General features: G+C 37.9%; 1 protein-coding gene across 2 annotated transcripts in view; it reads left to right on the top strand.

Annotated features, from left to right (window-relative positions):
* Nucleotides 1-9305, top strand: part of LOC120515820 (histone H2A-like) — a 93476-nt gene extending 84171 nt beyond the window's left edge. Inside the window, exons 2-3 of one of the 2 annotated variants that reach the window (XM_039737146.1) lie at nt 1346-1543; nt 7760-9305. In XM_039737146.1, the coding sequence (XP_039593080.1) occupies nt 1346-1358 (13 nt within the window). In that variant the 3' untranslated portion in view covers nt 1359-1543; nt 7760-9305. Of the gene's footprint in view, nt 1-724; nt 815-1345; nt 2676-7759 lie in introns of those variants that run through there. The other variant, XM_039737145.1, reaches the window with a different exon arrangement.
* Nucleotides 9306-17481: the final 8176 nt, after the last annotated feature.

The following is a 17481-nucleotide window of genomic DNA, read 5'->3' as shown; positions in this document are numbered from 1 at the left end:
TTACATAACAATACATCAAACTAAAACCTAACCCAACCACAAGAAAGCATTATAGCATAACATACAATAATAATATGTTCCTAAGACAATTCATGAAACTAAGCACTCCAATTGGATTATTGTAGTAAGTGTGCATGCAGCTAGTGTGGTATGAGATATTATTAGGATTTTTTCACAGCACACTTTTATCCCATCTGCCATTACTTTAAAATGGCTGTTAGGCATGAAGAGTGAATTTAAATATGAGACTTTCCAAAAAAAAAAACATTTTTTTGGCCCAAATTATTTTTAAGTGTAGGGTTGTACCAAAACATGTGAACTAGCGATATGGGTACTTCACTACGTCATTCACAAGTTGGATCTGGCCCTGGGTGTTTTTTAGACAATGTTGCACACATCATGCAGGCAAGAACAGGCAGATGAGACAAATAATGGAAAGTTTAGGAGAAAGATGTCATGGTAAACTTAGCATAATAAACAATCTGAGGTAAAACCCAAAAGTAGCACCAAACATAGTAACCGCAGCCCAAAATATAAGTTCCTGGTGTTATGGTGACCAACCCACACAATAACAGCATCTACATAAAAACTAGATGGTGATACGATTAAAACTGTCACTCATGCATGCCTGGGAGACAACTTCAGCGCATGTCGACTTGCAATTCCACCCGAAGTCTGGGCTTGGCCTAGACTCCTAAAGCTTCTCCTCTCCTGCCGTCTGCAGATCCAGAAAACAAAGAATGATGATGCCTGACTTCAATGCTGGTTTTTAGGCACCAGAACCCGCACTTTCACCTCATCGACCTTATAACAGGTACCATCACCATCTTTTCTGAGTCCGGTCAGAAACTTCCATCTGTAAAGAAATACTTTGCAAACTTTTTTTTTGTATGTGTGGGTGCAACAATATTCACAGACCATTTAGTGCCCCGACCCTTTGTCTTCGTGTTTTCAACACAAAAAATAACATGAAATAAAAGTAAACCCTTTCAAGTGCTAAATTATACAGTAAATAATATTTAAAAGAATTCCATTATGTTCATAAGCAATGGGGCTAGGTGATGTCACATGTTTGGATACTATATAAAATTGGAGTAATCAGATGTCCTCATTAGCAGCAATATGCCAGCAGTAAACTATCTTCAACAACAGCACACATGACCCCTAAAATATCCCAAAATAATAACATGGTGATATCACAAAAATAATTATAAAAAATATCAACTTATTTAGTGTCACACGCACGTGCATGGGGGACAGCTTAACACCTCAGATAATTGTAATTTCCCACGAGAACACCACAGAGTGATGATAGCTGATGACTTTTCTCTTCCCCTCTCTGCAGACTAGAAGACTGACAGCCATAACATATCTGATGTCACTTCCGTTATCTGCTTGCCTGGACCTGCCTCTTCCTGCCAGGAGCCCATAAAACCAGAAGCTCCACCATCTTGAGCAGTCTACTTTGAGACTCGCATGAATCGGATGTTTTCTTTTGCTTTTTAATGTGATTTGAATCCATGTTTTGTTTTCATTATACCAGGTTGGTGCCCCAAAGATTTCTGATCTTTTTGTCTCTTTCATTGCATTAGAAATAGATGTAATTCTGTCTAATAAGATGCATAAAACTTCTAATGATCAGAGAAAATTATTTGATCTCCAACTTGCAAAAAGTATTAGAAGCACACATTTCCATATTTTATTTAACTCCAGATGCCTGGGATGTTAACATCTCCTATACTGACTTCTCTGTTTCCAGGACTCTCACCTGCTGTCACCATTACTGCTGTTAATGTATTTTTACATTAGTGTGTTAATTATTTCAACAGCACCTAACAATAAATTTTCCATGAATTTACTTGCAAAATATAATGTCCATTAGCAGTTGTTGAATAACTTAACACAGTACTGAGAATTCAAGATGAAAAGAAACAAACCTGCCCTGTGATTTTTATAGTCATAATAGACATGATTTGATTACTATAAACTCAAGCACTCTGCCCATGGCTAAGATCACTATGTCAACATGTTCCTTATAACATTGTATTTGTACTGGCATTTTGCCAAAGTGGTTTAATTGTGAAGGAACTACCAGGTCAATAAGTATAGGTATTCCACTGTGTGACCTTAAGTCACTTTACCTGTCACTGTGCCATTGTACTTCACCTGGAATACAACTTGGGATAGGGCTTGGTGTAGAAACACCATACAGACTTCTTTTTAATTAGCTTACAGAAGTCATCATTATGTTTAATCACCAGATGCTTACTTTTTGCTCTGTAATAGATTGGTGCACAGTCCAGAGTATTTTTCTCCTTTGCACTCAGTCTTGCTAGGATATGCTGTAGTTCTCCATAGCCCTTGACTGACCCATGGATGTATTATGTGGATTTAAGTTATGCTATCTTTAAAACCCAACCTCCGGTTGCATGGTACTGAGGGTACATGATACGCACTGCTGCTTCAAATTTTAAGAGTTCAGGGTACAAATCTCAGTGAATTACTGCTTTGTTTCTTAGTATCATAGTATAGGATAGGGCACTGCTGCTCATGGGAAGTGACACCAAAGATACTGTAAGCCTTAGAGCTCAAATATGAAAGCATTCATTCTTCTTATTAGACTCTGCAGTACATACCTATAACATTGTAGATTGCCCAGCAGGGTGTTGGCAGCCACATGGCTTAGGTCACCAGAACTGTAGCTTTGTCTCACTTTCACTGTGATAATTTTCCTGTGTAAAATGGTAATGTTCCTATACCATGTTAATCAAAATGAAATATGCTTTGTTTTAGTGTTTTTTCAACCTAGCTGCATGTTCATATAAGTATGTTTCTGCTGTTGTATGCATCTGAATGTCCCATTGGGATTAATAATATTTATCTAAGCTAACCTAATATAATAAATTATTGAAATAGAAAAGAAAATTGTTTCATTCTGTTGTCTGAAGGGCCAAATGATTATGGTTATTGTCTATTCTTAAGTACATTTGTGAGTATTTTAAAATTAGTGAAAATCTGAACACCATTTTGGGCATGTGAAGACCAGAAATCATGTCAACTAAGCTTGGCGATAGGTTGCCTGGGATGAGGTATGCTTCTGAAGCCAAGACCTATTCTTTTTTTTTTTTTTTTTGAGGTCTGCTCCCTTTTTACTTATTTTGGTGTTAAATAAAAGCAAGATCACATTAGGATCTATCACTCTGACCACATTTCCAGGGTGTGAAAAACTTATAGTGACTACATTTGATACAAGTGTAAATGTAATTGTATTTTATATGCATATACAGTACAACAACAATGTAATTGAAAGCAGATTTTATAGTGACACTTGATCTCTCTCTGGACACACTGTAGGCATTGGAAATTCATTTTATGGCAAGTGTATATGAAATTTGGCTAAATTACATCTGAATAAAATCCAAATTCCAAATGCTTGTTAATGCCAGATGTAAAGGAGGCCAAAGTAATGCACTGATAGATAGGGACTCCTAGAATATTGACAAGTCTGTGTTACTCAATGAACCCAGAATTATGCGTCAATAACTCTTACCCAAACAGCCTTAAAATTGAAAATCTTTTACTTTATGAAAATTGTGGAATCTTTTCCAACAAACTGAAGTGATATACAAGATTTTACTAACAATACCAGTCACTCTGATCTCAGTGGAATACAGTTTTCTAAAATGAAATAGTTCAAAAATATTTGCGTACTTAAATGAACCAAGAATGACTATGGAAATTGTTGACAGTGTTATTTGAGGAGAAGAAGGGGGGTTGGAGTTGCTAAAACATAGAGTTCAACCCAATTGAAAAGTGTGCATTTAAATCCAACCCACTTTTTGCCTACCCAGTATTGTATTGAGTGTGGAGTACTATCACAAATTCCTGGGTATTATTCTTTATTCACAACTAAACTTAAAAACTTTAACCTTACCTAGATATCCATCCATATTCTAACCCGCTGAATCCGAACACAGGGTCACGGGGGTCTGCTGGAGCCAATCCCAGGAAACAATCCTGGGCAGGGTGCCAACCCACCACATGACACACACAAACACACCAAGGCCAATTTAGAATTGCCAATCCACCTAACCTGCATGTCTTTGGACCGTGGGAGGAAACCGGAGCACCCGGAGGAAACCCACACAGACACGTGGAGAACATGCAAACTCCACGCAGGGAGGTCCCGGGAAGCGAACCCAGGTCTCCTAACTGCGAGGCAGCAGCGCTACCACTGCGCCACCGTGCTGCCCTTACCTAGATATAAACAATGCAATCCTGATTATTCAGGAAGACATGAAAGCAAACAAACACCTTTAGTAAATGTTTGCTACTCTTGCTTAACCTAACACTTTGCCAAATCTTAAAAGGTCTGACATTGTTTTGATTCTGTCATACAAAATTGAAAAGAAAGAAAAAAAAGAACACACATATACACAGTTTGTGCCAACTCATACCCAAAAGGCAGGCTTTTTAGGCCGTAAAGGCACAAAATGTGTCTGAAGCCTTAAAAAGTAAAATAATTCCAAAATGTTCACAAATGTTCCATCCAAATTAATACAAAGTTTCTTAATTTTTTTTAAAATATTTAAGGCAAAGAATTTAAAAAAGAGCACAAAAGACAAAGTAGTAACAAAAGAACAAGAACAAATCTGAGAATCAACAAACCTTATAATCATAGCAGGGATTAAAACCAAGATTTCCAAACAGGAATAAAAACAAAACCTGGAATCAAAACAAACAATGCAAAAGCTGTTTTGAGAGCAGTACCATCTCTCTTTATTCTGCTGGGGTAAGTGACATCACTGGCTTCCTGCTAGGCTGTGCTCCTCCACTCAATGTAACCCCAAATCAGTCTCAGTAAAACAGTCACCATTCTCACATGCATGGCAATATCTTTAATTACAAACCATGTCCTGCATCTGTGAATGGTTATTTTGAATACAAGGCTACATTATGTGTCTTGAGTAGGGCAGCACATATAGTAACTTGACCAATAACATTGATTAGTCTATGCACAGACTTATGAGATTTCCAGCTACAAGCTGACAAACTCTGCATTGTAATATTTTTATTATTAGGTGCTATTGACTGAGCTCAAGGCAAGACTTTCAACATCACTCTGTGCCTCACTACTGTCTATAACATTTGCAAGCTCACAGCATGAGGAAGTCTTCACTTTTTACCATCATTGATGGGGGTGGCAATGGGGAATTTCCATTTAAAATCTAGATGCTTCATTTAGTGTTACCACCCATTTTTTTGGCTGCCCTAAGCATCTACTTAGATAAGTTATTAGACAAACCTCCCAGGAGACAATGCTAAAATATTTTTCATATTGAATTTTGGAAGTATATATGGAGATGTGTGCCTAAAATGTGTCTAAAATATCTTGAAACCTCTTAAAGACGTTCAAATACTATTTTGTATTTCATACAATAGCATTTTAGTTTAATTTTTGATTCTAAACAAACCCAAGCTGTGTATCTGAATACATAGCCGATTTAGTGAACTAGCATCCTATTTGATGCTGGTTCCTTCCTTACAGTTAGTACACCTTCAGCTTCTTGCCATCCTAAAACTGGATTAAGCAAGTACAGTAAATAATGCATGACTTACACAGGAAAGAAATGTTGCAGGCAGAGCAGACAAATAGAGTTTAAGACTCAAAAGGCACATACCCATTTTGTCTAACATCTAAACACAGCCTCCATCTGAACCCGGCGTAATATTCAAATGCTCAGGCCCTATATTTACTTTTTGTCTTGTTAATAACGCAGAGATGTTCATTAAAGAGGAAGTGTGGATCTTAAGATCTATAGTATGTAAACAGCACAAAGGGTATTTTGAAGGCATGAAGTGAACAGAATGGGTAGTCTGTAAACCCTAAAAGATTATTTCCAAGTGTAAATGGCAGTCTAGTAAAGCTCATATTGCTGCTGCTAGGTGATCATACTCTTACAATATTTCGTCTGTAGCAATCATCAAAAAAGGGGCAAAACTGAGGATCGGTGAAGAACAAACTGGCAATGCTGTCATGAGACTTAAAGTTGCAAGTTGAAGCTGTAGTTTCTTTAGTGACACTATAAATAAAAAGTCAGTGTAGATTTTACAGATATAATAGTTCTTTTTGTGGAATGCACTTGGTTGGTTTACTTCTAATAAGACTGAATCAAACACAGCGAAATGGCACTGGTACTGACTTAAAGGCATCCTAGTCTTGTACTGTTTACCACCATGGCCATAATCATCTTAATCGCACTACTGCCAACAGTAACAGGAACAACATATCAACCAGAAAGTTGGGTTTATGTACTCCCAAGGAATCAATGGCAACATTTTCACTCCATTCTTTATTACCCAGTAGAAACACTAGTTTTTTGGTCTCTGCTGTTCCCTGATTAAATGTTATTTACATAACAATACATCAAATTAAAACCTAACCCAACCACAAGAAAGCATTATAGCATAACATACAATAATAATATGTTCCTAAGACAATTCACGAAACTCAGCACTCCAATTGGATTTTTGTAGTAAGTGTGCATGCAGCTAGTGTGGTATGAGATATTATTAGGATTTTTTCACAGCACACTTTTATCCCATCTGCCATTACTTTAAAATGGCTGTTAGGCATGAAGAGTGAATTTAAATATGAGACTTTCCAAAAAAAAAAACATTTTTTTGGCCCAAATTATTTTTAAGTGTAGGGTTGTACCAAAACATGTGACCTAGTGATGTGGGTACTTCGCTACGTCATTCACAGGTTGGATCTGGCCCTGGGTGTTTTTTAGACAATGTTGCACACATCATGCAGGCAAGAACAGGCAGATGAGACAAATAATGGAAAGATCAGGAGAAAGATGTGATGGTAAATTTAGCATAATAAACAATCTGAGGTAAAACCCAAAAGTAGCACCAAACATAGTAACCGCAGCCCAAAATATGAGTTCCTGGTGTTATGGTGACCAACCCACACAATAACAGCATCTACATAAAAACTAGATGGTGATACGATTAAAACTGTCACTCATGCATGCCTGGGAGACAACTTCAGGGCTTGTCGACTTGCAATTCCACCAGAAGTCTGGGCTTGGCCAAGCCTCCTAAAGCTTCTCCTCTCCTGCCGTCTGCAGATCCAGAAAACAAAGAATGATGATGCCTGACTTCAATGCTGGTTTTTGGGCACCAGAACCCGCACTTTCACCTCGTCGACCTTATAACAGGTACCATCACCATCTTTTCTGAGTCCGTTCAGAAACTTCCATCTGTAAAGAAATACTTTGCAAACTTTTTTTTTTTGTATGTGTGGGTGCAACAATATTCACAGACCATTTAGTGCCCCAACCCTTTGTCTTCGTGTTTTCAACACAAAAAATAACATGAAATAATAGTAAACCCTTTCAAGTGCTAAATTATACAGTAAATAATATTTAAAAGAATTCCATTATGTTCATAAGCAATGGGGCTAGGTGATGTCACATGTTTGGATACTATATAAAATTGGAGTAATCAGATGTCCTCATTAGCAGCAATATCCCTGCAGTAAACTATCTTCAACAACAGCACACATGACCCCTAAAATATCCCAAAATAATAACATGGTGATATCACAAAAATAATTATAAAAAATATCAACTTATTTAGTGTCACACACACGTGCATGGGGGACAGCTTAACAACTCAGATAATTGTAATTTCCCACGAGAACACCACAAAGTGACGATAACTGATGCCTTTTCTCTTCCCCTCTCTGCAGACTAGAAGACTGACAGCCATAACATATCTGATGTCACTTCCGGTATCTGCTTGCCTGGATCTGCCTCTTCCTGCCAGGAGCCCATAAAACCAGAAGCTCCACCATCTTGAGCAGTCTACTTTGAGACTCGCATGAATCGGATGTTTTCTTTTGCTTTTTAATGTGATTTGAATCCATGTTTTGTTTTCATTATACCAGGTTGGTGCCCCAAAGATTTCTGATCTTTTTGTCTCTTTCATTGCATTAGAAATAGATATAATTCTGTCTAATAAGATGCATAACACTTCTAATGATCAGAGAAAATTATTTGATCTCCAACTTGCAAAAAGTATTAGAAGCACACATTTCCAGATTTTATTTAACTCCAGATGCCTGGGATGTTAACATCTCCTATAATGACTTCTCTGTTTCCAGGACTCTCACCTGCTGTCACCATTACTGCTGTTAATGCATTTTTACATTAGTGTGTTAATTATTTCAACAGCACCTAACAATTAATTTTCCATGAATTTACTTACAAAATATAATGTCCATTAGCAGTTGTTGAATAACTTAACACAAAGAAAGTACTGAGAATTCAAGATGAAAAGAAACAAACCTGCCCTGTGATTTTTATAGTCAGAATAGACATGATTTGATTACTATAAACTCAAGCACTCTGCCCATGGCTAAGATCACTATGTCAACATGTTCCTTATCACATTGTATTTGTACTGGCATTTTGCCAAAGTGGTTTAATTGTGAAGGAACTACCAGGACAATAAGTATAGGTATTCCACTGTGTGAACTTAAGTCACTTTACCTGCCACTGTGCTATTGTACTTCACCTGGAATACAACTTGGGATAGGGCTTGGTGTAGAAACACCATACAGACTTCTTTTTAATTAGCTTACAGAAGTCATCATTATGTTTAATCACCAGATGCTTACTTTTTGCTCTGTAATAGATTGGTGCACAGTCCAGAGTATTTTTCTCCTTTGCACCCAGTCTTGCTAGGATATGCTGTAGTTCTCCATAGCCCTTGACTGACCCATGGATGTATTATGTGGATTTAAGTTATGCTATCTTTAAAACCCAACCTCCGGTTGCATGGTACTGAGGGTACATGATACGCACTGCTGCTTCAAATTTTAAGAGTTCAGGGTACAAATCTCAGTGAATTACTGCTTTGTTTCTTAGTATCATAGTATAGGATAGGGCACTGCTGCTCATGGGAAGTGACACCAAAGATATTGTAAGCCTTAGAGCTCAAATATGAAAGCATTCATTCTTCTTATTAGACTCTGCAGTACATACCTATAACATTGTAGATTGCCCAGCAGGGTGTTGGCAGCCACATGGCTTAAGTCACCAGAACTGTAGCTTTGTCTCACTTTCACTGTGATAATTTTCCTGTGTAAAATGGTAATGCTCCTATACCATGTTAATCAAAATGAAATATGCTTTATTTTAGTGTTTTTTCAACCTAGCTGCATGTTCATATAAGTATGTTTCTGCTGTTGTATGCATCTGAATGTCCCATTGGGATTAATAATATTTATCTAATCTAACCTAATATAATAAATTATTGAAATAGAAACGAAAATTGTTTCTTTCTGTTGTCTGAAGGGCCAGATGATTATGGTTATTGTCTATTCTTAAGTACATTTGTGAGTATTTTAAAATTTGTGAAAATCTGAACATCATTTTGGGCATGTGCAGACCAGAAATCCTGTCAACTGAGCTTGGCGATAGGTTGCCTGGGATGAGGCATGCTTCTGAAGCCAAGACCTATTCTTTTTTTTTTTTTTTTTGATGTCTGCTCCCCTTTTACTTATTTTGGTGTTAAATAAAAGCAAGATCACATTAGGATCTATCACTCTGACCACATTTCCAGGGTGTGAAAAACTTATAATGACTACATCTGATACAAGTGTAAATGTAATTGTATTTTATATGCATATACAGTACAACAACAATGTAATTGAAAGCAGATTTTATAGTGACACTTGATCTCTCTCTGGACACACTGTAGGCATTGGAAATTCATTTTATGGCAAGTGTATATGAAATTTGGCTAAATTACATCTGAGTAAAATCCAAATTCCAAATGCTTGTTAATGCCAGATGTAAAGGAGGCCAAAGTAATGCACTGACAGATAGGGACTCCTAGAATATTGACAAGTCTGTGTTACTCAATGAACCCAGAATTATGCGTCAATAAATTTTACCCAAACAGCCTTAAAATTGAAAATCTTTCACTTTATGAAAATTGTGGAATCTTTTCCAACAGACTGAAGTGATATACAAGATTTTTCTAACAATACCAGTCACTCTGATCTTAGTGGAATAAAGTTTTCTAAAATGAAATAGTTCAAAAATATTTGCGTACTTAAATGAACCAAGAATGACTATGGAAATTGTTGACAGTGTTATTTGAGGAGAAGAAGGGGGGTTGGAGGTGCTAAAACATAGAGTTCAATCCAATTGAAAAGTGTGCATTTAAATTCAACCCACTTTTTGCCTACCCAGTATTGTTTTGAGTGTGGAGTACTATCACAAACTCCTGGGTATTATTCTTTATTTACATCTAAACTTAAAAACCTTTAACCTTTCCTAGATATAAACAATCTAATCATGATTATTCAGGAAGACATGAAAGCATACAAACACCTTTAGTAAATGTTTGCTATTCTTGCTTAACCTAACACTTTGCCAAATCTTAAAAGGTCTGACATTGTTTTGATTCTGTCATACAAAACTGAAAAGAAAGAAAGAATAGAACACACATATACACAGTTTGTGCCTACTCATACCCAAAAGGCAGGCTTTTTAGGCCGTAAAGGCACAAAATGTGTCTAAGGCCTTAAAAAGTAAAATAATTCCAAAATGTTCACAAATGTTCCATCTAAATGAAAACAAAGTTCCTTATTTTTTTTAAATATTTAATAAAAAGAGTTCAAAAAAGAGCTCAAAAGACAATCTTTATATATATTACACTACTGTGGCTGTCCGTTTTTCTGTCCAGGATTTTAAATCACCTGTACCTCGCAAACCATTTCACCTATTGACCTGATGTTTGGTATACATATACTACGTGACCTCTACTGTCCGCTTTCAGGTGATTATTTTTATTACTCTTTTTATTTAATTTTATTGTATTGTAGAATCAACTTTCGGCAGCAGGGTGGTCGTGCTGCGCATGCGTATGGCTAAATCATTCTTGAGGCAGATTGAACACTTACAGTAAGTGCCAGCTTAAGGGAAAAATTAAGAAAAATGGAACCCTCTTACAGATCCTTATTATTTCCAGTATTATGTTACTTTTTAGATAGATAGATAGATAGATAGATAGATAGATAGATAGATAGATAGATAGATAGATAGATAGATAGATAGATAGATAGATAGATAGAAATCCAGGAAACAACATAGCATGCTCTAGATATGGTAACAAAAGCCATGTACAGGAAATGCATTCATTTCCTTGAATGGCAGAAGCACTGGGACAAGTGTGTTGTATCTCAATGATAGTATTTTGAATGTGAATTAAAGGGAATTGCTGTAACTTTTTTTAATAATTCTGGGAAATTTTGGAATCCCTCTCTTATTAATGTTATCGGTTTCTTAAAATTTCTGTAAGCACTTAAACGAGTACAGTGCACCCCAAAAATTTGCGGAGGTTACGTTCCTAGAGCACCCGTGAATTGTGAAAAACTGCAACTTTGGGATGTGGTTAAAAAAAGGCCTTTTTAATGCCTATTTTTATAGTTTAAACCCTAAATGTATGCCCCCAGAGCACTTTAATTTCATTGCAAACTCAGCTCAATACATTCATAAATTACCCAAAAAATTATCCTTAATACATTACCTAAAAACAGAATGTAAAGGTAAATCCGTATACTGTACAGTACTGTACTGCTATGTCTTCCACGGTGCTAGAATGTAAAATACCGATGTTACCGCTATACGTACTGTAATTCATGCAAGCAAATTAATTACTTGCAGTAAAATGTACGGATATTCACCAATGATGAATGATATTGATGATTATGATGAAGTAACTGTGCAGTACGATGCAGAGGATTTAAAACTCTTCGGGTGGCGTCTCTTCTTCAGGCGCTTCAGGAGGAGTTGTATCTTTGTACGGGTCTTCTTCTGGTGGGGTTTTGTGCTGGCTTTTCTTTATAGGTTTCAGGAGCATTGTGATGGAAAGTTGCCACATTGTCTCCTGTAGCGAACTGCTGATACAATTTCCATGTTTTCTCACAGATGATGTTACCGTCCAAGGGGATGTTCTTCCTGCAGTCGGTGATCCACAACGCCAAGGCAGATTCCATCCTGACGATATTTTTATTCCTTACGGTCATTACCTTTTTGGCTCACAGAAACTTACAGATACAGTATTCCATATCGCTGCTTCGTTCTTCTTTATGTACCGAGCAGTACTTTCATTAATGCCATAGTGGCACGCTACTGCAGCATAACTTTTAAGTTCCCGGAGCAAATCCAGTAGTTCAACCTTCTCCTGGAGTGTTTTAAACTTCTTCAGGCACTTGGACTCAGTGCCAGAAGCCTTAGAAGGTGCAGGGCGATTCGGGGACATCGTGTGCGTTTAAGAATAACAAAATGAATACAATAACAAAATAGAAAACACAAGGGCACTCAGTTGAGATTGCATCACATGGCAACAATCAATCAGCAGCAAGGAGTAATGAATAATGGTCTCAGATTGGCTACTTTCACCATCCCAAACTGCGTTTTCCTCAGCGGTGGTAAATCCACTCAGCTGGAGACACGTCACAGGGCAGCAGTCAATCAGCAACAAGGAGAAATGAATAACGTTCTTGGATTGGCTACTTTCACCATCCCAAACCACGTTTCCCTCAGTGGTTGCTTCCTGTTCTCTCTTTTGCATAGTATTGCCATGAAAAAAGCAATAAAAATTTGTAGAGGATATGTGCGCTTTCCACTAACAATTATTAGTTAGGTTCTAAGGGAAAATCTGCGAAAGACTGAGTCTGCGAACCCTGAGCCGCGACTTTGCGGGGGTCTATTGTATATTAAATTTAACAATTTTTACATTTATTGCATTATGTTACAGAAAACGTGGAAAAATGTTCATATTCAAAGATGAAAATGGTAAAGGAATCTTCCTTCTCTATAGCCCTTTGAGGTGGCGTTCAAATATTAGTTAAAATTTGTAAAATGCTTAAGCAAAGAAAACGTTTGAATTATAGTAGGTAAAAAATATAGCTTGGCCTAATTAAGGTATAATTTTTTATCTCTCAATATACTTTTGAAATGGTGAAATTTCTTTTTGTAAAGTTTAATAAAATCTGTTATAATTAATAAATGATAAATAAAAAATAACTTTCTATCCTACTAGCTCAAGTAACAAATTTAGGCCAACATCTATCACCAGATACAATTCAGTAGAAAAAATAATTAGAGAAGAAATAAGCTAATAAAATTATAGTAAAGTAGTTGTCCTGTCCTTCGAGAGGCTTCTTTCTTACTCATAAACAAGCCTTTCAGGGAGCTCAAAATCCTTACTACTACATCTTGGTTCAGCTAGTTTACTTGTCATGATGACTCCCCGACCTTATGGCCCCTGGACCTGAATCTGACAAGACAGTTTGAGGATCCATATTTGTTCTTGGGAAATATCATTCATAGTGACTGCATCTGTTGGAAGTCATGTGGTTTGTCGTTGTCACTGCATGTGACATCATTTAAATAAACATGTAAAATAACAATACGCTAATACAAACATTCAAGCTTTGGATTAAAAATTCTGACAAAAAAACATTAGTTAAATAAGGAAGGAATACTAGGTAGCCAGAAACTTTGCACTCTCTTTTTGTGGTGGAGTGATATCTAGCATATAAGTTCTTGATAAATATTTTGAATTTCTTTATTTGTAAGCTAGACAAAGCAAATGGAATATCAGTGTTTCAAGAGGCAGGTGCTTTGATATTTTACCCAACTAACCCACCTAGTCTTTAGGATGACCACAGCATGTGAAAGTTATGGCGGAGTTGGGGAATGTACCAAACTAGCTTGGTCAGGATGACTATGTTTGGAGTTAGATCCTTTAAGTCATCTCCTGCATGAAGGCTATAAAATGCCTAAGCAAAGCAACTGGGGGATGAGTTGTACCTGAGCACTTTCATTGGTAACTGGCCAGGAAGACACAGGTAAATTAATTATTTTGGCTTGTGGTATGATTCCTTATAATTGGTTTTGAATCAGAGGCCATTCTATACTATAATGCCCCACTGATTTCTGTTTTGTGTTAAGAATGGTGTGGACACTAGAGGGCACTGTTGCCCTGTCCACCAACCCCCAAACCCGCTCCCCCACCCCCTCCAAAACCCAACACAACAGACACAGGGCACTAGTTAAAAGTACAAAGAGGTTATTTATTTTAGGAAACTCTTCCCCAAAGCATTTCCCACCACCACAACCATAAGTAAACAACAGGCATAACAAAGAATTATTCTTCTTTCTCTTTTATTTCTCCTCCGCTCATCCCAGCAAGTTTTGTTCACCTTCCACCCGATTCTGGATTGCCCCTGTGAGGTTGATCAAGTCCTCTTATATTGGCCAACCCGGAAGTGCTTATACTCATCTGCTCACATGGTCTGCAAGCACTTCCGGGTTAGGAGGAATCCTCATGCCATATGGCTCTTCCACTTCCACAGCACCCCCAGGCAGCACCCATGGTACCCAACAGGGCTGAGCTATAATACTCCAAGTCCCATAGTGCCCTGTGGGAATCCAGGGCACCTCTGCCATTCATCTATCGTTCTGGGGAAGGCAGTGACCTAAAGTAGCCACCTTCCACTATCCTTCTATCTCTTGGGCATCCCGGCCGTCTCTTACAATGGTATAAAGTGTCATCTTGCCTTTACCTCTCTCTCACACACAGCATCTGGCCATGAAGAGAAGACAATGATGATGACAACTCTGTTTCAGCAGCCATAGTGTGACAGGCATGTGGTCTGTTTCAGTAATCATTCAAAAGCTATGTGGCAGCAAAGCAAACTGGACAGAAGATAAGCCGAGGGCCACCAATGGACACAAAATGCACTGCTTCTTAGGTAATGGTATGGTTTGCCAACATTCATATTGTATGCTGTGTTGCAGGCGGCAGGGGGTGGAGCCCAGCCAGGACGCCCAGGAGGCCTGGAGGAGGGCTTGTACCTCCTCCAGACCACGAGGGAGCGACCGCCCTGGTTGTATTGGGGGCTACGGGTAGAGGGCTTGGAAGCCCAACCCTGTAGGGGCCCATGGCCACCGTCAGGTGGCGCCCCGGTGCCTGAAGAAACCTGGAGCCCAGCACTTCCGCCACACCAGGAAGTGCTAGGGGGAAGAAGACAGGGGACACCCGGGGGGGCTTCCGGGTATGCAGCCGGCACTTCCACCACACTGGGGCGTGTCTGCGGAGGAATGTCGGGAAGCAGCTGGAGCCCATCCGGGTTCCTATATAAGGGGCTGCCTTCCTTCATTCAGAAGTGGAAGTCGGGTGGAAGAAGGACGGAGCTGGAGAGAGGACTGGAAGTGGCCAGGAAAAAGACAGTTGGACTGTGAGGCCTGGACTTTGGGGTATCGGTGCTGGAGGCACTGGGTTGTGCACTAATTGGACTGTAAATATAGTGTAAATAAACGTGTGTTGGGTGCAACAAACGAGGTCCATCTGTCTGTGTCTGGGTCAAGGTTCACAGCTGTTACCCATATATTTTTGGGCATAATCTCAATAATACATTATTAAATATTGTGAGAACTAGGAGTGTTGTAGTAACCCAAACCCCAGACACAACTACATAGACACAAATCCCGGGTTCAAATCCAAGGTTTATTATATTACCTTAACAAGGCATTCTTTTTGGTATAATAACCTTAAGAGAAGCACAAGCACAATCCTTTTTCTCTTCTTTCTTTCTCCTCCACTCCTCTCAGATGAGCATTGTCTTTCTTCAACCTGTCTCAAACTTACCTAATGATGTGCCACCCATGGAATCCAAAAGAGCTTCTCCATGGTACTACAGTTCCCACCATACTGTGTAGGTGTCCATTTTGGTACTGATGCCCAGGGATACCGCCATCTAGGGCATGGAGTACTCAATGCTTGCTCTGTTATGTTGTCCTCCCAGCTGGGTTAGAGTCTTTTATCTGCCCCACTGAGATTCCTACATACTCTACAAATTGTTGGCTCCTCCAGGCAACTTTATGCCAAAGACAGGAAGTTTTCTACCTTTTCATTCTAATAGCCTCCCAGGCTGGTAATGGTTTGGGACACATTCTGGCAGGGATGCCAGCTCAGACGTGCCATCCATGACAATGTGTAATTTAACTACTGCCTGTTCCTTTACTCAGTCTAATTGCCTGAGGTTACAAATGTAGAAGGAAAGTGGGGAGGAAGTACTAAAGTGGTTAAGTATATGGGATTTAAGACTTCTTATTAAGGTCTATACAATAAAGAGTAAAAAGGGGGAAAAAGGGTTACCAGAGGACCCTACATAACAAAATACTGAAGTTGAAATTTAATTTATATGCTTGTTATTCCTATGTTTTTCCTAATGTTGCCCCCTTTATTTAGACTGTTCTTCTTCTCCTTTTTAGTTTTTGATCATTTTTGTAACTCAAGAGGAACAGCTTTTTCACTTTGGTCATATCACTGGCTGTGATATGACTTTTTAAGCCTTTGCTTTTCTGGAGTCATCCCTATATTTGCCCTTTTCTCTTAATCATGCACCATTTTTGGAGCAGACTCCTCTATAAGCTGTATAACACAGCAATTTTTTCACAGAAGCCTTATTGTTTACTATCATATCCTGCTACATTGTCCTCAGGGTTGTACAGAAAGTAAGATCATAGATAAGAAATGTTGCAATTTTCATATAGAATATCAAATATTTCATTTTTTCAGTACCTCTGGATGCAATTGTTTTCATTTTGAATGACATTGGAATGTGTTCATTAATAATTCTTATCTATCCGATTTCTCCTATCAGTTAAGTTTGACTTTTGAGTTCTAAGGTGTATTGTATTACATTTTCAAAAAGCAGTTTTATTCAGAGCCTGCACAATTTTTTCATTGTCTGGGAAAACAAACATTCTACTGTACTTCTAAAGTGCCAACTACTAAAACAAACACAAAATCTGATTTTGTTTAAAAATTTATAATAGCTTAATAATTCCAGGACAGTCATTCTTTGTTGCTAGAATATTCAGTTATGCTATTTCTCTTAATACTTAGGAATTGATATCTTTAGGATATCAGGACATGGCAGCTATAAATTTGGTGACTTCAGTTTAAAATATATAGATTGATATTGAGCAGCCAATGCATATATCTGACTTGTCAATGTGTTCAATAAATAAAGAGATTTCTGAACACACAGTGGTAAAATGTGCCATATCTCAGTGAACCATTCTGGGCACTCTGTTCTTCTGCTTTTACATGCTGCTACATAATCATAATGTTGTGATATTCAATTTTATAATTTATTTTAGGCCTGATGAAGCAAACATATTTGGCTTGTCTTAATGATGATGTGAGTCAAATCTTCTATTAAATACAGATACGAGTAAGAAGATGGTAGATGTTCCTAAGAAACAAAGATTTTAATCCATTCATTCATTTACACTGTTTTATGTACTTCTCTAAGGAAACACTCCCTCATTACAAAGCAAAAAATTAGTGTAGAATGTAGATGGTTTAACGAAACATTAT

This window comes from Polypterus senegalus, chromosome 15, assembly GCF_016835505.1.
Source record: "Polypterus senegalus isolate Bchr_013 chromosome 15, ASM1683550v1, whole genome shotgun sequence".
In the NCBI taxonomy this organism is placed as follows: Eukaryota; Metazoa; Chordata; class Cladistia; order Polypteriformes; family Polypteridae; genus Polypterus; species Polypterus senegalus.
Note: the sequence above shows the minus strand (reverse complement) of the source record. Positions and strands in the feature narration are given on the sequence as shown.